Source organism: Trachypithecus francoisi, unplaced genomic scaffold, assembly GCF_009764315.1.
Source record: "Trachypithecus francoisi isolate TF-2019V2 unplaced genomic scaffold, Tfra_2.0 Lachesis_group12, whole genome shotgun sequence".
Taxonomy (NCBI): Eukaryota; Metazoa; Chordata; class Mammalia; order Primates; family Cercopithecidae; genus Trachypithecus; species Trachypithecus francoisi.
The window spans coordinates 91170014-91188093 of NW_022681457.1; the positions used below are offsets into that span (position 1 = coordinate 91170014).

Genomic DNA, 18080 nt, shown 5'->3' on the forward strand with positions numbered 1-18080 from the left:
TCGGGAGAAAAGAGCACCTTGAGCAATGCCTGTGGATGCAGAGAGAGGAGTGCAAGTACAAATGATTTTGCTGACTCTGAACAAGTCACCCCACCCTCTGAGCCCTGAGGTCTTCCCTGGAGGCTCCCTGTGATGACTTCCATGGTCTGTAATCCTGCGTCCTTCTCACCCCAGGTCCGTCAGGACAGAGTCCTCTGCTGAAAGCCCTCAGTGGGAATTACTCAGCTCCCCTGATTGTCACCAGCTCAAGCAACTCTGTGTACCTGCGCTGGTCATCTGATCACGCCTACAATCGGAAGGGCTTTAAGATTCGCTATTCAGGTGAGTGAAAAAAACACACAAATAAGCCACAGGCCCTCTCCTCATCAAAGCTGCAAGCTCCTCTGTGGAGACTGGGCAGCCATTCCCCTCCTCTAAGTCTGCCTCACCTGAAGCTAAGTGGTCTTTGCTGTTCCCCTACCTCCTGTTTTTCTATTCCATTCCCCTCTTTGAACCTCTTCCCTCTTTTCTTCTCATACAGCCAGACTGTGTCTTCAGGATAAGTTTAACTATTTTATATGATCTGATAGTACCTAACAGTGATCCTGTCCCTTTAAGAAAGTTAGGAAATGCTAATAAAAGTTTCTTAAAACTAAAAAGCCCTAAGGCATGGATCTCTGACGGGCAGATGTTAAGCAGGCAGCAAAGGATGGGCTATATTTCAAGGCCAGGTGCCTTTCTTCTGCTCAGGAAGCCATATCTTATAAACAGAGTCAGATCAAAAGGCCAAAGACTGACCCAGGCAACAATCTATAAGGACCAAAAAAAATATTCCTGGGAATATAATGAGATGGAGAAAATTGAATGTATCTGATCTCACATCATGGGAATTACTGTCTGTGGTTGGAAGAAAACTTCACAAGCTGCTTGATGCTCACTTTGAAGGGAGGTGGGTTCAGTGAACTGCTGACTGGGCTCCGCAAGCTTGGAGGCAGAAATGAATTACTTAAGACCATGGGGGGTTCCATCATGCACCAGTTCCCTTTCAGCACTCTTTCCCCTGGCTACCTTTGGCCTACATTCCAGGCAAATGATGGACAAATTTCTAACGAATATTGGTTGGGGGCCGGGTGCAGTGGCTCACACCTGTTATCTCAGCACTTTGGGATGCCAAGACGGGCAGATCACCTGAGGTCAGGAGTTTGAGACCAGCCTGACCAACATGGTGAAACCCTGTCTCTACTAAAAATACAAAAATTAGCCAGGCGTGGTGGTGTGCAACTGTAATTTCAGCTACTTAGGAGGCTGAGGCAGGAGAATCGCTTGAACCTGGGAGGTGGAGGTTGCAGTGAGCCGAGATCATGCTACTGTACTCTAGCCTGGGCAACAACAGTGAAACTCTGTCTCAAAAAAAAAAAAAAATCTTGGTTGGAAGGAATGTCAAATTCAGTACCTGAACTCCCACTTGCCACAGTCCATCTCTTCTCATGGGTCTCCTACTTGCAAGACCAGCCCATACTCAGCGGGTGAACAGCCTTAAAGAATCCCTGGGTGTAGCTTTCAGGGAAGAGCCAACCAGAGGAAGCTGAGGGCTCCTGGAAGGAGGTGGGTCTTGACTGTCTCAGAGCCTACATCCTCTGCAAAGTCCATCCAACCTCTCCTTTCCCTGGTGCACACAGAGGAGGGGTCTGGGAGGCTGCAATGACTGAGTGCCCCAGTGTCAGTGACCAGCTCTCTCACCCACTAGCTGTGGGATTATTAAGCAAGGCACTTCAGGCCTCAGTGTCCGCATGATGAAAAAGACACTTTAAGGTGCCTCTTAGGGGTGACTCAGGCTGAGTTCCTGGCAGCTGCTCACTCCAACAGGAAATACAGCAGTTTGGTAGCATTTCACTCTACTGGTTGCTAATTAGGAACTGAACGCTATTAAGGAGTTACCCTTTCCTTGATGTTCTAAAGACTAACATGTTTGAGGATAATGAGTCAGTTGTAATTACAATACGTATGCCACCTAGAAAGTGAATTAATTACATGGCGCAACAATTAGTACTTAATAATTCAGATAGAGTAGACGAGTGTAATTTGCACCTGCGTCTGTCACTGTGACTAAGTATATTTTACAACTGAGATTCTTGTTCCTGAGGGAGGTAACCACGTGGATATGGCACACATAGGACACAAGGGGCAAAGCAGGAGTAGGGAAACAAATCCAGCTTGGAAGGCAGCTATTTAAAACACCAATTTCACTGGCAGAGGGATGTGATCACCAAAAAAGAGGCTGTAAGGGCCCTACACCCAAATCCTGCCTTATCCATCTCTGCCTGGAAGACCCCACCAGGGACTCCTAGGGCAAACAAAGAGAATTATCTGCCTGCTCCTTTGGTCATCCCTCTTTGCTGGCCTCACAGAACTCCCCCTGAGGATCCCTGGCAGGCTTTATAATGTGAGTCCTTTCAGGCTGGGATTTTTTGTTTTGCTTTTATGTTTGTTTGTTTGTTTTTTGAGACAGAGTCTCACTCTGTCACCCAGGCTGGAATGCAGTGGCATGAGCTCGTCTCCCTGCAGCCTCCACCTCCTGGGTTCAAGCGATTCTGCTGCCTCAGCCTCCTGAGTTGCTGGGACTACAGGCGCATATGCACCACCACTCCTGACCAATTTTGTATTGTTATTAGAGATGAGGTTTCACCATTTTGGCCAGGTTGGTCTTGAACTCCTGGCCTCAAGTGATCCACCGGCCTTGGCCTCCCAAGACCAAGGATTACTGGCGTGAGCCACTGCGCCAGGCCCAGGCTGGGATTTTGGTCTGTTTTCTTCATTGCTGTATTGCAAGCACTTAGAATAACACCTGGAAGATAATAGATACTTGATATCTATTTGTTGAATAAATGAATGAAATAAGTTGAAGTCATATGTGGAGGGGAAATGAGCACTGTAGGGAAATGTGTGTCCCGGGTTGCCACAGGTCCGTCTCAGCGCATTCCCCCACACAATACGAAGAAGGACAATGACCATTTATTGAGCATTGAACAGTGAGTGCCCCACGCTGTGCTGGGGGCTTTATGTACACAGTCTATATATACAGTTTAAACTGACCAAAAGTCCATGAGGTAGGTATTACCAGTCCCAATTTACAGGTGAGGAAATTGGAGCTGAAGTGATTTGTCCCCCGTTACAAAACTGGTCAGACCAGAAATGGGACTGGAGCCCAGGATTGACTAAGGTCAAAGTCCCCACCCCTGCAGTCACAGCTTTCTGGAACCAACCCCATTGGGTTCTACTTTCTAAGTCTGTTTGGAAGCTGAAGGGATTTGAGAGCCTGAACGTAGCCATACAACCAGATCTACCTTTGGACCGCAAAAGGGACCCAGTGCTTCATGAAGCTGTTTTTTTGTTTTGTTCTGTTTTTTAATTTTGTTTCAGCTTTACCAACCTGACTGGGTGTTTCTCAATATCCACCATTCAGACCTTCCTCAGTAGCAGAGGATGTGGCAATGGCAAAGACAAGGGGATGGGGGAGAAGAAAGGGAAAGGGGCCTGCATGAAAGACCATGTCTGTCTTCCTGCTGGTACCAGTTCCCTGAACCTCATCTTGTTGTTCAGCCCCTTACTGCAGCCTGCCCAGGGCTCCACTCCATGGCTTCATCCTGGGCCAGACCAGCACCCAGCCCGGGGGCTCCATCCACTTTGGCTGCAACGCCGGCTACCGCCTGGTGGGACACAGCATGGCCATCTGTACCCGGCACCCCCAGGGCTACCACCTGTGGAGCGAAGCCATCCCTCTCTGTCAAGGTGAGAAGCAGGTGGAAAGCGGGTCACAAGGTAGCTCAGATCCAACTCACATCTTGGGTTTGTCCCAGGACTAGTCACTTCCAAATGTGGGTTTCCTCTTTGATAATTATTTCATTCTTTCCACAAGCATTTACTGAAGATCTGTAGTGCACAGCAATCTCAGTGTTTTGAGATCCATGGGGGAGATGGGTATGTGAGCACATCAATGCAAAGTGGCAGAGGAAGGAAGTGTTGTGTCAGGAGTATAATCAGTGTTTTGGGAGCCCAGAGGTGAGAAGGGATCTGCTTCCTCCTGGCCAGCTGGGGAGGGCTCCCAGCAGAGGGGATGCTTGGGCTTGGGCTCATAGAGCAAGTGGGTTGATCAAACACTTGAAATGTGTCAGTCAGTTTGCATGCATTACCTTTTATGATTTATGAGTATTTTCCCTTAAAGTAATATACATTTAAACTAAAAATCTGAAGAAGAAAAAAAAAAACGGTAGATAATGCAAAAGAAAAAAGTGAAAATGAATGATAAACCTGAGATCACCACTGTTAACATTTCAGCACATTTCCTTTTGTCTTTTATGTATTGATTATAAAAATAGGATCATCCGTGTACAAAGCTCTTATAGATTTTGTTTCCCATAATGCTGTGCAACCATTGAAAATCATGGTGAGGAAGTATATTTAACTATATACTACTTTTTGAGATGGAATCTCGCTCTGTCACCCAGGCTGGAGTCCAGTGGCATGGTCTCAGCTCACTGCAACCTCTGCCTCCCATGTTCAAGCAATTCTCCTGTCTCAGCCTCCCAAGTAGCTGGGATTACAAGCACCGGCCACCATACCTGGCTAATTTTTGTATTTTTAGTAGAGACGGGTTTCACCATATTGATCAGGCTGGTCTCAAACTCCTGACCTCAGGTGATCCACCCACATCGGCCTCCCAGAGTGCTGTGATTACAGGCGTGAGCCACTGCGCCTGGCCTCTATTGTTAACATTATACCTCCTCACCATTATTTTCAATAGTTGCACAGCATTATGAGAAAACTGTCATTTATTTAAGTATTATTCTGTTGTTGGTCATTTGGATTTCTATATTCTTTGTGACTATAAACTTAGAATTCCATCTTTATGAATATTACATATTTGCTTAAAGTAAATTCCCAGAAATGAGATTGTTGCATCATTGTGTATGCAATTGACAGCTGTCGATACTGACTGCCCCCCACAGAAAGTTTGTCCTCATGTATAGCAGCATGTAAGAGCTATCTTTTCTCCCATGGTCTCAATGTTATGCACTGCATTTAAAAAAAGAAGAAAACATTGCCAACTACGTAGATGAAAACAGGAAATCGCATTGCTACTTGATTTTTCCTTTGGTTCCCAGTAGTGGTGAAGTACTTTTTAATGACATCTCTCATCTCTAATCCTCACAACCTTCTCGCCTGTGCCTGTGTTTCCTCAAAGAACAAAAACAATGTGCTATTAATAATCTACTCCTAAGCAAAGGTCACAGTGAACTGGCTGTCCACAAATGGCAAATGGCATTTGGCTTTGGTCGCTGCATCTCTGACTGCATTAACACAGACAAGTCTTTTTTCCAGAGCACCAGTTGGAACGTACCACGCCTCTCATTTCTGTTACTTTACATCACCACCCAAAATTAGGCCTCCCCCCAGGCTTCAGTTGACCCATCCCCATACTACTGTGCATGTCTTCTCCCGACTCCACCCCACGTGTCCCACTGATGCCCTTCCTCTGAGCCTCCCACTGCGTTCTCTGGAATCCTAGTTCCATGGCCAGCAAGCATACATGCTCTGTCCCTACCCAGCTGGCTGTCTTCACTTCCTCCCTCCATGGAGACCATGGCTGTCCTCTGAGAGCACGTATACTGTGGCCCTTTCAAGTGGAGTGTTAATCCGCCTCCACCCACCTCCTACTTCCCACAGAATTCTGCGCCAGGAAGGGCCTGGCATTCTTCTACTTCTCTACTGCTGCTTCCAACCCATGATTTTTTCCACTCCTCCTTTAGAGACTCTATGCCTCCTAATGCCTTCTCTCTCCTTCCCCAGCCCATTCTCTCACTCCGTGTCTCTCTCCCTCAGAGATCTCATTCCACCACAAGCCTCAAATACTTTGTGATTGTATCCCCTCCCCTCCTACTCACAGGAAGTGTCCCCGTTACCACCGGGTTTGGGGGACTGCATTCTGGCATGGAGATCATGAAACACAGGCTTTTAGTATCTCAGGCTAGAGTATTATCTTCTGGGCCCTTAGTTATCTACAAGAGCAAGGCCAAGCCAGGGCCCGTGAGAAGTGGCTGCTGCCCACTTCCTTCACTGCCCTCCCTGGGTTGACTCTCCATACAAGACACCAGTGGAGATCCAAGTATTTCTTCCCAAAGGATTCAAGGAAGCTGGGCAGGTAGTTGATCTGATATGACAGCTTGGCTAACCTAGTTCCACTGAAGGAGCTCACAGCCTTTCTGTTTAGTCATTAAGAGTCTTATGTTTAAACACTCTCTCATTTCTCATTCCTTCTGTGTTCCTGATCCTCCTCTTCTGGAGAGTCCCACGCCTAGACCCTTCTTCCATCTTGGTATTCCAACTTCTCTCCCTCTGAGCAGTCTACCCTCCCCCATTTATAATGGAGCCCCAGCCTGATGCCTCTTATTGGTTCTGGAAATTCTTATAGCATCAAGCATCTTGTTAGGCAATCTCAATGGGACTCTGCCCAAGCTTATTCTGGCTCTGAGCAAAAAAGTTCTGAGCTCTAGACTAGTTGTCAGAGGGGATAGTGGATGGAGGCGGTAGTGGGTACTTTGGCAGATTAATCTTTCCATCTGTAATACCCCCTGAGCTATCAAAGGGCAAGGATGATTTATAAGTATTACTTTCTTTCAAAGATCAAACAGTCTACTCTTGCCAAAGTAATTCCTATTCCTCCTATAAACATAATGTCGACCCTACTCCTTATAAAATAATAACCCTGGCCATGTTGCTGCAGACATTTCTCCCCTGAGTTGCCCCTTTGAGATTCCTTTTCTTTGTATTCCTAAGTTAGTTCTGTCACTTTTTATATCCCATATCTTGTCCTTTCTTGGTTTTCACCCTCTTTTTCATGGGGTATATCCTTAAGTAAATTCTTCAGAAAGGGTTCATGAGGGGCACACTTTCTGAGACTTTACATGTCTGAAAGTGTCTGTCTTTTTGCCCTCACACATGCTTGGTCAGTTGACTAGGTAAAATTCTAGTTTACAAATCATTTTCTTCAGAAGTTTAAAGCTTTGTTCCGTTATCTTTGAACACTCAGTGTTGTTGATGGGAAGTCTTATGCCAGTTTGATTCTCATTCCTTCACAGTTATGTCTTTTTTTCCCCTCTTTCTAGGAACTTGGAGGAATGCCTGTGTGTCTCTGGACTTCTTAGATACACAAAATTCCATGATGGTGAATCTACGAGTGATTATTTTTGCATTCCTTTGGCTCCCTTTCCATCTGAAGACTTGTGTCTCTCTTCAGCTCTGAGAAATTTTCATCTATGATAATTCCGTCCCTTCCACTTTTTGTGATCTCTCTTTTTGGAGCTCTGAACAGTTGGTTGCTGGACCTCCTATATTGAGGATTGATCTTCTGTGTTTTCAGTCCTTTTATTTCATTTTTGGTCTCTTTTTTTAACATATTCTGAGAAATTTACTTTTAATCTCCAATCCTTTAATGCTTATTTGGGCAATCATATTTTTCATTTCAAAGAACTTTTCCTTGTTTTTTTGTTTTGTTTTATTTTGTTTTTTCCTTCAGAGCACACTGATTTTATTTTATGAGTACCACATGTCACCTTGACTTTATCAGGATACTACTGATCAGAAGTTTAAAGATTATATATCTTCTGTTTCCTGAATTAACTCTGTTTCCTAAGGGGACGTTTATTTTTTAAACCTTATCTTGGTTTGTCTTGTTCACACTGCTGATTTTCTTCATATATATGATCCTTGATTGTATTTTAAAAGTAAGGGCCAGGTTGATTTTTTCAGATATGAGATGTGGATTACCTTTGTTGTTTTTATATACAGATATCTTGGTCCACTAAGTCTCTCCTATCAATGAGAAGTTGAGTATGTGGCAGACCTGAGTAGGCAATGGGGCAGCCTTCAGGCCAAGAGACCATAAATCCTAGAATTAAAAGAGCTTTCCTCGGGGATACCAACTGCCACCATAGCAGCCCTAATTCATTCTAAGAGAGTTCCCCTTCCATGGAAAAGAAAATTCTCTCTTTTGTTTGGAGAGTACTTGAATGTCTCTACACCGTGTTTGTGGGAACAGATGGCAGAGAACTGGTTTCACCCTGAGGCTCCCTCCCGTGTATTTTGAGCTACAACTTCTTTGCACTTCTATCTTTATTCCTTCTTCCAAACAAACAAACAAAACAACAACAACAACAACAAAAACCACTCCTCTGATGACGATCCTCCCATTTTCTTTTTTATTATGAGACTTTACCTTTTTATTAGTTTTTACTCCAGTTTTATTGGGACCTTGAGAGGGGAGGAAGGATAAAAATAGTTTCTCAGAATACCATCTTAAACCAGAAATGCTCATGACATTGTTTTCCTTTTGCTAGCTCTTTCCTGTGGGCTTCCTGAGGCCCCCAAGAATGGAATGGTGTTTGGCAAGGAGTACACAGTGGGAACCAAAGCCGTGTACAGCTGCAGTGAAGGCTACCACCTCCAGGCAGGCGCTGAGGCCGCTGCAGAGTGTCTGGACACAGGCCTATGGAGCAACCACAACGTCCCCCCACAGTGTGTCCGTGAGTCCTTGGGCAATGGAGGCGGGTGTAAGGAAGGGCTAGGTGGGCAGCTGGAAAGATTCCTACAAGAAGTGAGCTAAAAGCACAGTAATGAGGAAAAAAAGAAAAAGAAAAAAAAAAAAGAAACATGGAAATGGAAGTTGGGGGATTTCAGAAAAGGAAGCAGGTGCTGAAACTGCTCTCAGCATTGATGACCATTGTGCCCTAAGATGTTTCCACAAACCACCATGGAACTTAGGAATGGCCTGGTCCACTCCCTTTTAGATGGAAAACCTGTCAGAAAGTTTGCATGAATGTCCCTTGATTCCAAAGCTCTAAAACAACAACTTTTAGGTCAGATCACAAAATGGTAACCTCTTCAGCTATGTTTAGTCCAAAGACAGAGGTTTTTGTTTGGTTTCGTTTTTTGGCCTACACAGTGCTTTATAACAAATTTTGAATTACTCCATGATCTTTTAAAATCAAGAAATTTTCATTAAAATCCAGATTTCTATCTTCTCTTGAAAAATGAAAATCTAACCAAATGTAACTCGACTGAGTACTATTTCCCTTTTTTAATTTTTAATTTTTTGGCAGAACTGTATTTCCCAGTTAGCCACATCCCCCACCCAACCCACTCTGTTCATTTACCAAACCTGCCTGAGAACTGAAGATTCCTGGATTCTTCAGTATTGCATTAAGGTCTCCAAGTCCCTAGATCTGGGGTCTTGCAAGGTCTTCCACAATTAATCAAGTAATTAATCCTCCTCTCTGTTCCTCTTTTCCCCCAGCTGTGACCTGTCCTGATGTCAGTAGCATCAGCGTGGAGCATGGCCGATGGAGGCTTATCTTTGAGACACAGTATCAGTTCCAGGCCCAGCTGATGCTCATCTGTGACCCTGGCTACTACTATACTGGCCAAAGGGTCATCCGCTGTCAGGCCAATGGCAAATGGAGTCTCGGGGACTCTACGCCCACCTGCCAAAGTAAGCCCAGGAAGGGAGGGTGGGCAAGTTTTGCAGAGTCCCTCCTACCTAAGCTGTCCCATGCATGGGGTGAACTGGGGTGGGGGAAAAGGGAGTATCACCAGGGATTGCAGTGTACTGCTTTTTAGACTCTCATCTAGTAGAATCAGGAGCTGGGAAAATGCCTACTCCTTTACTCCTTTATGGAAGTATTTCTTAGCATCTTCTCATCTTATCAAAAGCTGCCTTTCTCCAGATGTGCATCCACTAATTCATTTCTTTAATATTCATTAGGCTCTTACTATACGCCAGACACTGTAGAGGTATGAAGGTAAAAGGTTTTGGTTTCTGCCCACACGGACTTTATAGTCTACCGGAGAGGCAGACACATAAAGAAGCAATGATAATGTGGTGTGATAAGACCTGAAATGGGAGTGTATATGGGAGGAATGAGGGTAGCACAGGAGACTGGTCACCTAAGCCTGCCTGCCTTCTCCAATGTCAGTTGTTTTTCTTCGGTTCCTTAATGCAGTTTCAAAGGTCAGAATCTATGGGAAGACAGTCTGAGACAGGCTTATTAGGGGGTGCTCTTGAGAACACCACCTACAGAAGGGAAAGGAAAGGAGGGAAGGAAGCAAGACTGGGCAGAAGGAGAATTGAGCTCTGATGCAGTATCCGTGAAAGCCTCAGCTCACCCTGCGGGGAGCTCTGCAGCTGGGATGACCCCTCAGAATTGTCACAAGTTGGAGCAAGGGAACTGTTATACTGCCACACTGACCAACCACTGGATGTAGGCTGGCCTAGGAAAGGGACATGACCTTCCTAGGTGGGTGGACTCTTCAACCACAGCAATCTGAAAAGGGCTGCCAGCCAAGGGTTGTTTGCCAGCAGCTGGGGAAATAAGTCCCTCAGTCCTAAAAGGGGCTCTGAGTGGCTCACCGCAGCATGCACAGCAACAGGGACATGCTCATAATATTTATGTGACCAGTGCGGATGTCATAGAGGAAGCAAATGATTATAAAGAGGTAGAAGGAAGTGGTCAGTGAGAAGTGGGAGTTTGAGACTGGGAGGGAGGAGGAATGGTGTCTTCCAATGCCTGTGATCCAGGTTCGACATAGATGCCAGCATTTGAGAGGCTGAAGTGGGTGGATCACTTGAGGTCAGGAGTTTGAGACCAGCCTGGCTGACATGGTGAAACCCTGTCTCTACTAAAAAAAAAAAAAAAAAAAAATTAGCCAGCATGGTAGTGCCCACCTGTAACCCCAGCTACTTGGGAGACTGAGGCAAAAGAATTGTTTGAACCTAGGAGGCAGAGGTTACAGGGAGCCGAGACTGTGCCACTGCACTCCAACCTGGACTACAGTACAAGACTCCGTCTCAAAAAAAAAAAAAAAAAAAGCCAATGTCTGTGATTCAAGACACTGTTGTCTTTACACACTGTGGTGCAGACCGCACAGTGGGATGTAACCGCATGTGTGGCAGAGTAGTCCCAAACGTTTGACAGCCTCACTACAATGCAGCCACTCACATTTCAGTGCAGCCTTGGCAATTAGGCCTCACCTCATACCTCAGCCAGAGGCTCTCAGCAGTGCTCTGTTGACAAAGAGTGTGAGGCTGCTGCTGAGCTCAGAAAAGAAGGGCAAGGAAATTGGTTAGCAGTGTTTGCCCAAGGCACTAAGGAGCATACCACAGAATCACCATCTCTTCCTAACCTAATCTCAGCCATCTGAGGAGGATTAAAAAAATACACAGGCCAGGGCCCTGTGTCCAAAGCTGGTGAGTCAGGCACCTGCAGTGGAACCAGGCATTTTAAACAACCTTCGGGGGCTTCTGGAGACACCTCCAGTTGAGGTGCCACATCACACAAGTCAGCACCACAACCCATATTCTGGTCAGAAATTCCAGCAGAGTAAGGTTGAACAGGTCCTATTTTCATCACAGTTCTTGCTAAGCGGAAGCAGCCATGTCCCTCCTCTTGGGGCTGGCTTACTGAGCATCTTGTGATCCTTTTAGTCATCTCCTGTGGAGAGCTCCCGGTCCCCCCCAATGGCCACCGCATCGGAACACTGTCTGTCTATGGGGCAACAGCCATCTTCTCCTGCAATTCCGGATACACACTGGTGGGCTCCAGGGTGCGTGAGTGCATGGCCAACGGGCTCTGGAGTGGCTCTGAAGTCCGCTGCCTTGGTAAGTGACCTCTCCAGGCCTATTCTGCCCAGTTTTTCTCCACAAGATAGATTAGATCTTTCCAAAGCTGGGATCCAGTCTTTGAACAGTATTATTTCACCTACTGACATAAAATGCTTAATGCAAACACCAACTATTGGGCATTAGGCATGACTAAAACCCTGGAATAGCTTATCCCGGGCCACCCAAAAGAATGAGAAGAACTTCAGATCTAAAGAGACAAACCTTTGAGGGGTTCTCATTCTGGTTAGAAAGACAATTCCTTCCCATTGGCCTTTGAATAATGAGTGAAGCCTCAGTCTCCATTTTTTGAAAACTTGCAGACATATTCCTGTAACACACCTAAAATACCTTTTATATTATCTATTAGCAAATTTTACACACAACATATAGATCTATACATATATACTAAGCAAATGACAGAAACATAAAACAACCTGGCTTCCAAAGGACAAAGTTATCATTTCCTCCATGGCTAATCCACTCCTTGGTTCTATGGTTCTGTCTCCTCTCACGCCTTTCTTGGACCCCTAGAGTCTAAAAGAGGGCCCCAGCCACAGAAACCTAATAGGATAGATTGGATGGTCTGTCCTCAGATGAACAGTGCAGTCTTGCCACTGTCCCAGGCCCATTAAGGACACAGTCACAGGTTATTTCCACAGAGAGCCAAAGGAAGCTGGCAGAAATGCCAGAAATATACTGTACCCAAATAAAAAGAACTCATCTAGGTGCTACTCAAGGAGAAGGAAAGAAAGATGAATTTAGCCAAACCATCTGTTTGTACATAGTTGTTTCAACACAGCGGGTTTTGATTGCCTTAATGTAGACAATGGTGCCCTCCATGCAGTAGATGCTCAGTGAAAAACAAGATACCCGGGCTGGGTGTGGTGGCTCATGTCTTTAATCCCAGCACTTTGGAAGACCAAGGCGGGTGGATCACTTGAGGCCAGGAGTTTGAGACCATCCTGGCCATCACGGTGAAACCCCGTTTCTACTAAAAATACAAAAACTGCTAGGTGTGGTGGTGCATGCCTGTAGTCTCAGCTACTCGGGAGGCTAAGGCAGGAGAATCCCTTGAACCTAGGAGGTGGAGGTTGCAGTGAGCCAAGATCGAGCCACTGCACTCTAGCCTGGGAGACAGAGTAAGACCCTGTCTCAAAAAGAAAAAAAAAAAAAAGATGCTCTTGAGTTTGGGTTTTTGGAAGGGGGTTGTTTGTTTTTTACAGAAGGCTGTTTTGTATCTGATTAGTAAGAAAAAGAGGGGGATGATCCTGGGGGCAGGGAGGTAACAGTGATCATTTTGCACACACCTGTGTAGACACAGAAACTGAAGCTCAGAAGTGAGTGGCCATTTGGGATACAACCTTGGGATTTGGGGCGTCAAGTCCTCAACACTATTTTTGTCATGTTGAGGGTTCCTGAAGTCACCCCTAGATTGCTACTCTCAGGGAGAGGTGGGAAAAGTGATGAGTTATGGGATAGTTGGTCCTTTCCCCACCCTCCCTGTCTCTCGCCACCCAGACCAAGCTCCACTTCATTTTCTATAAGCTTCTCTTTGATGTACTCTCTTCCCCATCCCTCACCAAAGCTGGACACTGTGGGACTCCTGAGCCCATCGTCAACGGACACATCAATGGGGAGAACTACAGCTACCGGGGCAGTGTGGTGTACCAGTGCAATGCTGGCTTCCGCCTGATCGGCATGTCTGTGCGCATCTGCCAGCAGGATCATCACTGGTCGGGCAAGACCCCTTTCTGTGTGCGTAAGTATGTCATCCACTCTCCCTAGTCACGGGGCTCAGATTCAACATGGACTTTCTCCCGCTCTCTTAATTAGATTAGCTAGAGGGTTTTTTAATATATATATGTATTATTGCTAATTTTTTTTTTCAAAACTGAAATCATTGTTGATCTAATGTTTTCCATTCTTTGCGTGATTAATCACTGTTTTCACCTTTATTATTTCCTTCCTTGTGATTTCTTTTGGTTTTACATTTTTGTTCATTTTCTAGCTTTTGAGTGGGAATTTAATTCATTTAGTTTCATTCTTTCATTTCTATTGAGTTTTATTGCTATAAGTGCTTAAGATTATGAAATTTTCTCTCATCACTGCTTTAATTGTATCCTATAGAGTCTAATAATAAATGTTTATTATTTATTAGAAATTCTATAATTTTGGTATTGATTTCCCCTTTTACATAGAAAATTTTTAATAGAAGGATTTGTTTCTAGGTGAAAGGCCCTTTTTGTTTTCATTATGTTATTCATTTCTAATGTTATTGCATTGTATATAATATTTCTACTTCACAGAATTTACTGAAGCTTTCTTTGTGAAAGCTTACTAACCTAATAGTTGGTCAATTGTTATGAATGTCCCATGTGCACTTGAGAAGAAAGGATATTAAGATGTCATGTTTTATTTATATATTCATGAGATATATCTGAGTGATTATGTTGTCTATGTCCTCTACATTCTTACTTTTCACCTACTCAATCTGTTTTATTCTGAGAGATGTGCTTAAAGTTTTATATTATTAGTGTGTTTCTATTTTTCCTTGCACTTCCTGTAGTTTCTGTGCTATAAAGGTGGTCGCTGTGTTATTTGGTGCATAGATACTCATAACTAGTATCTCCATTGCACATTGTGGTTTTTAGCCTTTAAAGATGACTTTTTTGTCACTTTTAATATTTTGTAGCTTGAATTGTACTTTGCTTGATATTAGGCTTACAATCCCTGCTTTAATTCTTTTGCCTGATACACTTTTGACCATTTATTTTAGCCTTCTGATTCTCTTAGGTGTGATTCTTGTATGCAGCATCAATTGCCTTATGAGCTAACTTAACCATCTTTTTCTTTTAGTTGGTTACTTAAAGTCATTCACATATATTAATATGACTGACATGTTTGGTCTTAATTTTGCCATCTCCCATTTTCCCCACTTCTCCACCCCTGGTAACCACCATTCTACTCTCTGTTTCTATGCATTTGACTTCTGGAATTATAATATTAGTTTAATTCTACTTTTCTTGTAGGTTATTTGGTGATTTTTTGAGGTTCCTGATTATTTTTCCCTATATCCTAAAGTCTAATATTTTTCCTAGGACATGCTTCAGAGTTACTTATTCCAAGACAATTTCCCCAGGTATTCTGTGGGTCTTTGAATATATAGATTCAGGTCTTTCTTTATGTCCAAAGACTTTTCTTGGATTATGGTTTTAAACACTGATATTGCTTTGTTTCCCACTGTTTTTCTCTCTTCTTCATCAGCTCTGATTATGTGTATGTTGAATCTTCTTTGCCTGTCTTCTCTCTCAGCCTCTCTCTCATTATTTTCACCTCTTTATCTCATTTTAATTCCCTTGGTTTTTGCCTGACTTTCTTCAGTAACTCTTATTAAATTATCATTTGAGAATATTCTTTCTTGGACCTCTTATAATTTAGTCTTCATTTCTCAGATGGTTTTGTCTTTTTCTTCTATCTGTTTAAAGCATACCATCAGTTATCTTTTATTTTCTTCCACCTTTTGTCCATTTGTGCTTGTTAGTTTTTGATTTTCTGATTTTCATAGTGTTTTTAAAAATATCTCCAGATGCTTATTTGAGAATATTTAGTTCAGTTTAGAATGCTGCTACAGTTTTCTTATGCTTCACATGTTTTGTTTTTGGTGAGGAGGTTTTCATCAGATGAAATGCTTGAATTCTTTCCTATTTGTTCTTAAAGTAGCTTCCTCTATATTTAGGTTGATGTTTTCTATGCATTTTATGGCTTTAGTGTGGTTTAGTAGTACCCTCTTCTGTCAGTGTTACAAAGTCTTTCTCTCTGATCATTTTTACTTCTTTATCTCATTTTGAGTCTCTTGGATATTTGCCTTTTTTTGTTTGTTTGTTTGTTTGTTTTAATATAAGGCTTTGTGTGTGGTAAGGAAGAGGTTATGTGTCCTTCATTTTTGTTTGAGTGTTTTTCTTTTGTCTTGCAGAACCCCGGGTTTTCCCATCATTGCTTCTTATTCCCTTTATCACTCAGAGGATGTCACTTTCTTTTCTTCCAGAAGCAATGGGGGAGAATCACACACACTTTTATGTCCCTTTTCTGTGGTTATACATTGACATACAAAGATTTGTTTTCTATATATTCATACACGAGATGGACTTTCTCCTTCTGGAGGTGATTTTAGATCAGCGTTAAGCCCTTCACCTGCTCCTCTCTTCTCATTCTCATCCAGTCTTGCTCTCCACAAAAGCTTGCCACAGAACCATGAGAAGTAACTCTGCCTGGGCTTCGTGTGTATTTCTCTACTTACACGTAATTTAAAGTTTGTAGCACTCTCTGGCTTCTAGTTAGGCTGCAGGCCTGGGTTTTCTATTATTTGTTCTTCTGGTTAATCTGCATTTTTTTGATTTAGGCAACCGTTGTTATGCTCAGCTCCCTGGAAGTAATTTGGAAAATTCTTCACTTTTTGAATTTCCCTAAAGTGAGCCTTAATGTAAACCACAAGTTTTCCTTCTTAATTTTTGTCAGGCAGGTTTTTAATTTTAATTCTTCTTCTTTTGGCTTTTTATATATGGGATAGGGCCATAAAATAATGAGAACTTCTCAAAAAACAGTGCATGAAATTAGTCTTAATAACTTCTTAAGGTTTACAGAAAGCAAGACCCAAGCCAGATGTCGTAGCTTGTGCTTGTGGTCCCAGCTATTCAGGAGGCTGAGGTTGGAGGATCAGTTGAGCCCGGGAATTTGAAACAAGCCTGGGCAACATAATGAGACCCCATCTCAAAAATAATAAAAAATAGGCCGGGCACAGTGGCTTACACCTGTAATCCCAGTACTTTGGGAGACCAAGGTGGGCAGATCACAAGGCCAGGAGATCGAGACCATCCTGGCTAACACAGTGAAACCCCGTCTCTATTAAAAAAAAAAATACAAAAAAATTAGCTGGGCGTGGTGGTAGGCACCTGTAGTCCCAGCTACTTGAGAGGCTGAGGCAGCAGAATGGCGTGAACCCAGGAGGCGGAGCTTGCAGTGAGCCGAGATAGCGCCACTGCACTCCAGCCTGGGCAACAGAGCAAGACTCCGTCTCAAAAATAAATAAATAAATAATATAAAAAATAAAGATCCATCTATATTCAGTCACTCTTTCAGATGTGTCTAAATAAAACATATTTAGTTTCACCCAGAAGAAGAACATGCAGATGCCCTCAGCAAATTGGTGTACAATGTATACAGAGAGATTTAGGTAATAAATAATAGACTGTCGGGGTCTGGATGGAAAATGTCTGCCTGGCCTAAAGACATTGAATGTTAGGTTGGACCATATTCAAAGGCAGTGAGTGAAGTAGTTAGGCACTCAGGTGTGGACCCAGATTGCCTAGGTTTACATCTCAGCTCTACCACCGGCTCTCCTGTGGCTATGTAATGCTAGGTAGGTCGGTGTACCTCACTAGGTCTCAGTCTTGTCACCTGTAAAAAGCAGGCACCTCAAAGACTACTGGGAGCATTAAATAAATTAATACACATAAGATAGTTAGACCGGTGCCTGATCCAGATGTTAAGCAGCAGTTGCTGCTGCTGCTGCTGCTGTTGCTGTTGTGTGATGATGATGATGATGATGATGATGATGATGATGATGATAGTGGTGGTAGTAATGCTGCCACCATCACGTCACAGAATCCAGGATCTCTTGCACTAAGCCCCATTCTCTCTTGGAGCACAGAGGTTTGGGAATTATCTGAAGGAGGAAAGCAAGAATAAAAGAACAAATATTTGTAAGTGTTTATTCTGCGCTAGGCACTGTGTTAGCTGCCAGTACCTATAAAGTCAAGGTTTCCAATGTCAACCAGACTCTCAAAACTTTCCAGCTGTTCTCTTCATTTCCTCAGTCAGCTCCCTTGTCCTTTCTCCACACAGCTGTTTCACAATTCTGCCTCCTTTCTGAAGACCTATATTCCATCCCCCCTACCTACATTCTCAGCAAATAACTAAGTTAAATAGTTAAGATGGCCTGGAACCAGAGAAGCTGGGTTCAAAACTCAGATGAGCCATTTAGAAACTGTGACCCTTGAACAAATCTCTTGAGTCCTCTGAAATTCTGTTTTCTGTGGGTATAATGGTGGTGCCTACCTCATAGGGTTGTGAGGATTAAGTGAGACAGTGACTGCAAGCCCCAACAATTATTAGCTAATCATATAATATCACTTTCTATTCTGCAGAGATGATAGAAGCCATCAGACAATAGCTTCTCCTACTTTTAGCTTCCCCACCCACACATCTAGTGTGTGTATACATCCATCCTTGCCCCTTCTCTCTCACCTTAGTAGAAGAGTCTCTCTCCCAGCCCACAGCTAATCCCTCCATCAGTCTCTGGATCTTCTCCCCTCCTGCCCCGCTTACTGAA

General features: G+C 43.6%; 1 protein-coding gene across 1 annotated transcript in view; it reads left to right on the forward strand.

Moving 5' to 3' along the window:
* CSMD2 (CUB and Sushi multiple domains 2) overlaps nt 1–18080 on the forward strand; it is a 602688-nt gene that overhangs the window by 534131 nt on the left and 50477 nt on the right. Inside the window, exons 49-54 of the mRNA XM_033228874.1 lie at nt 175–321; nt 3580–3768; nt 8373–8558; nt 9329–9523; nt 11516–11689; nt 13278–13451. Of these exons, the coding sequence (XP_033084765.1) occupies nt 175–321; nt 3580–3768; nt 8373–8558; nt 9329–9523; nt 11516–11689; nt 13278–13451 (1065 nt within the window). The remainder of the gene's footprint in view (nt 1–174; nt 322–3579; nt 3769–8372; nt 8559–9328; nt 9524–11515; nt 11690–13277; nt 13452–18080) is intronic.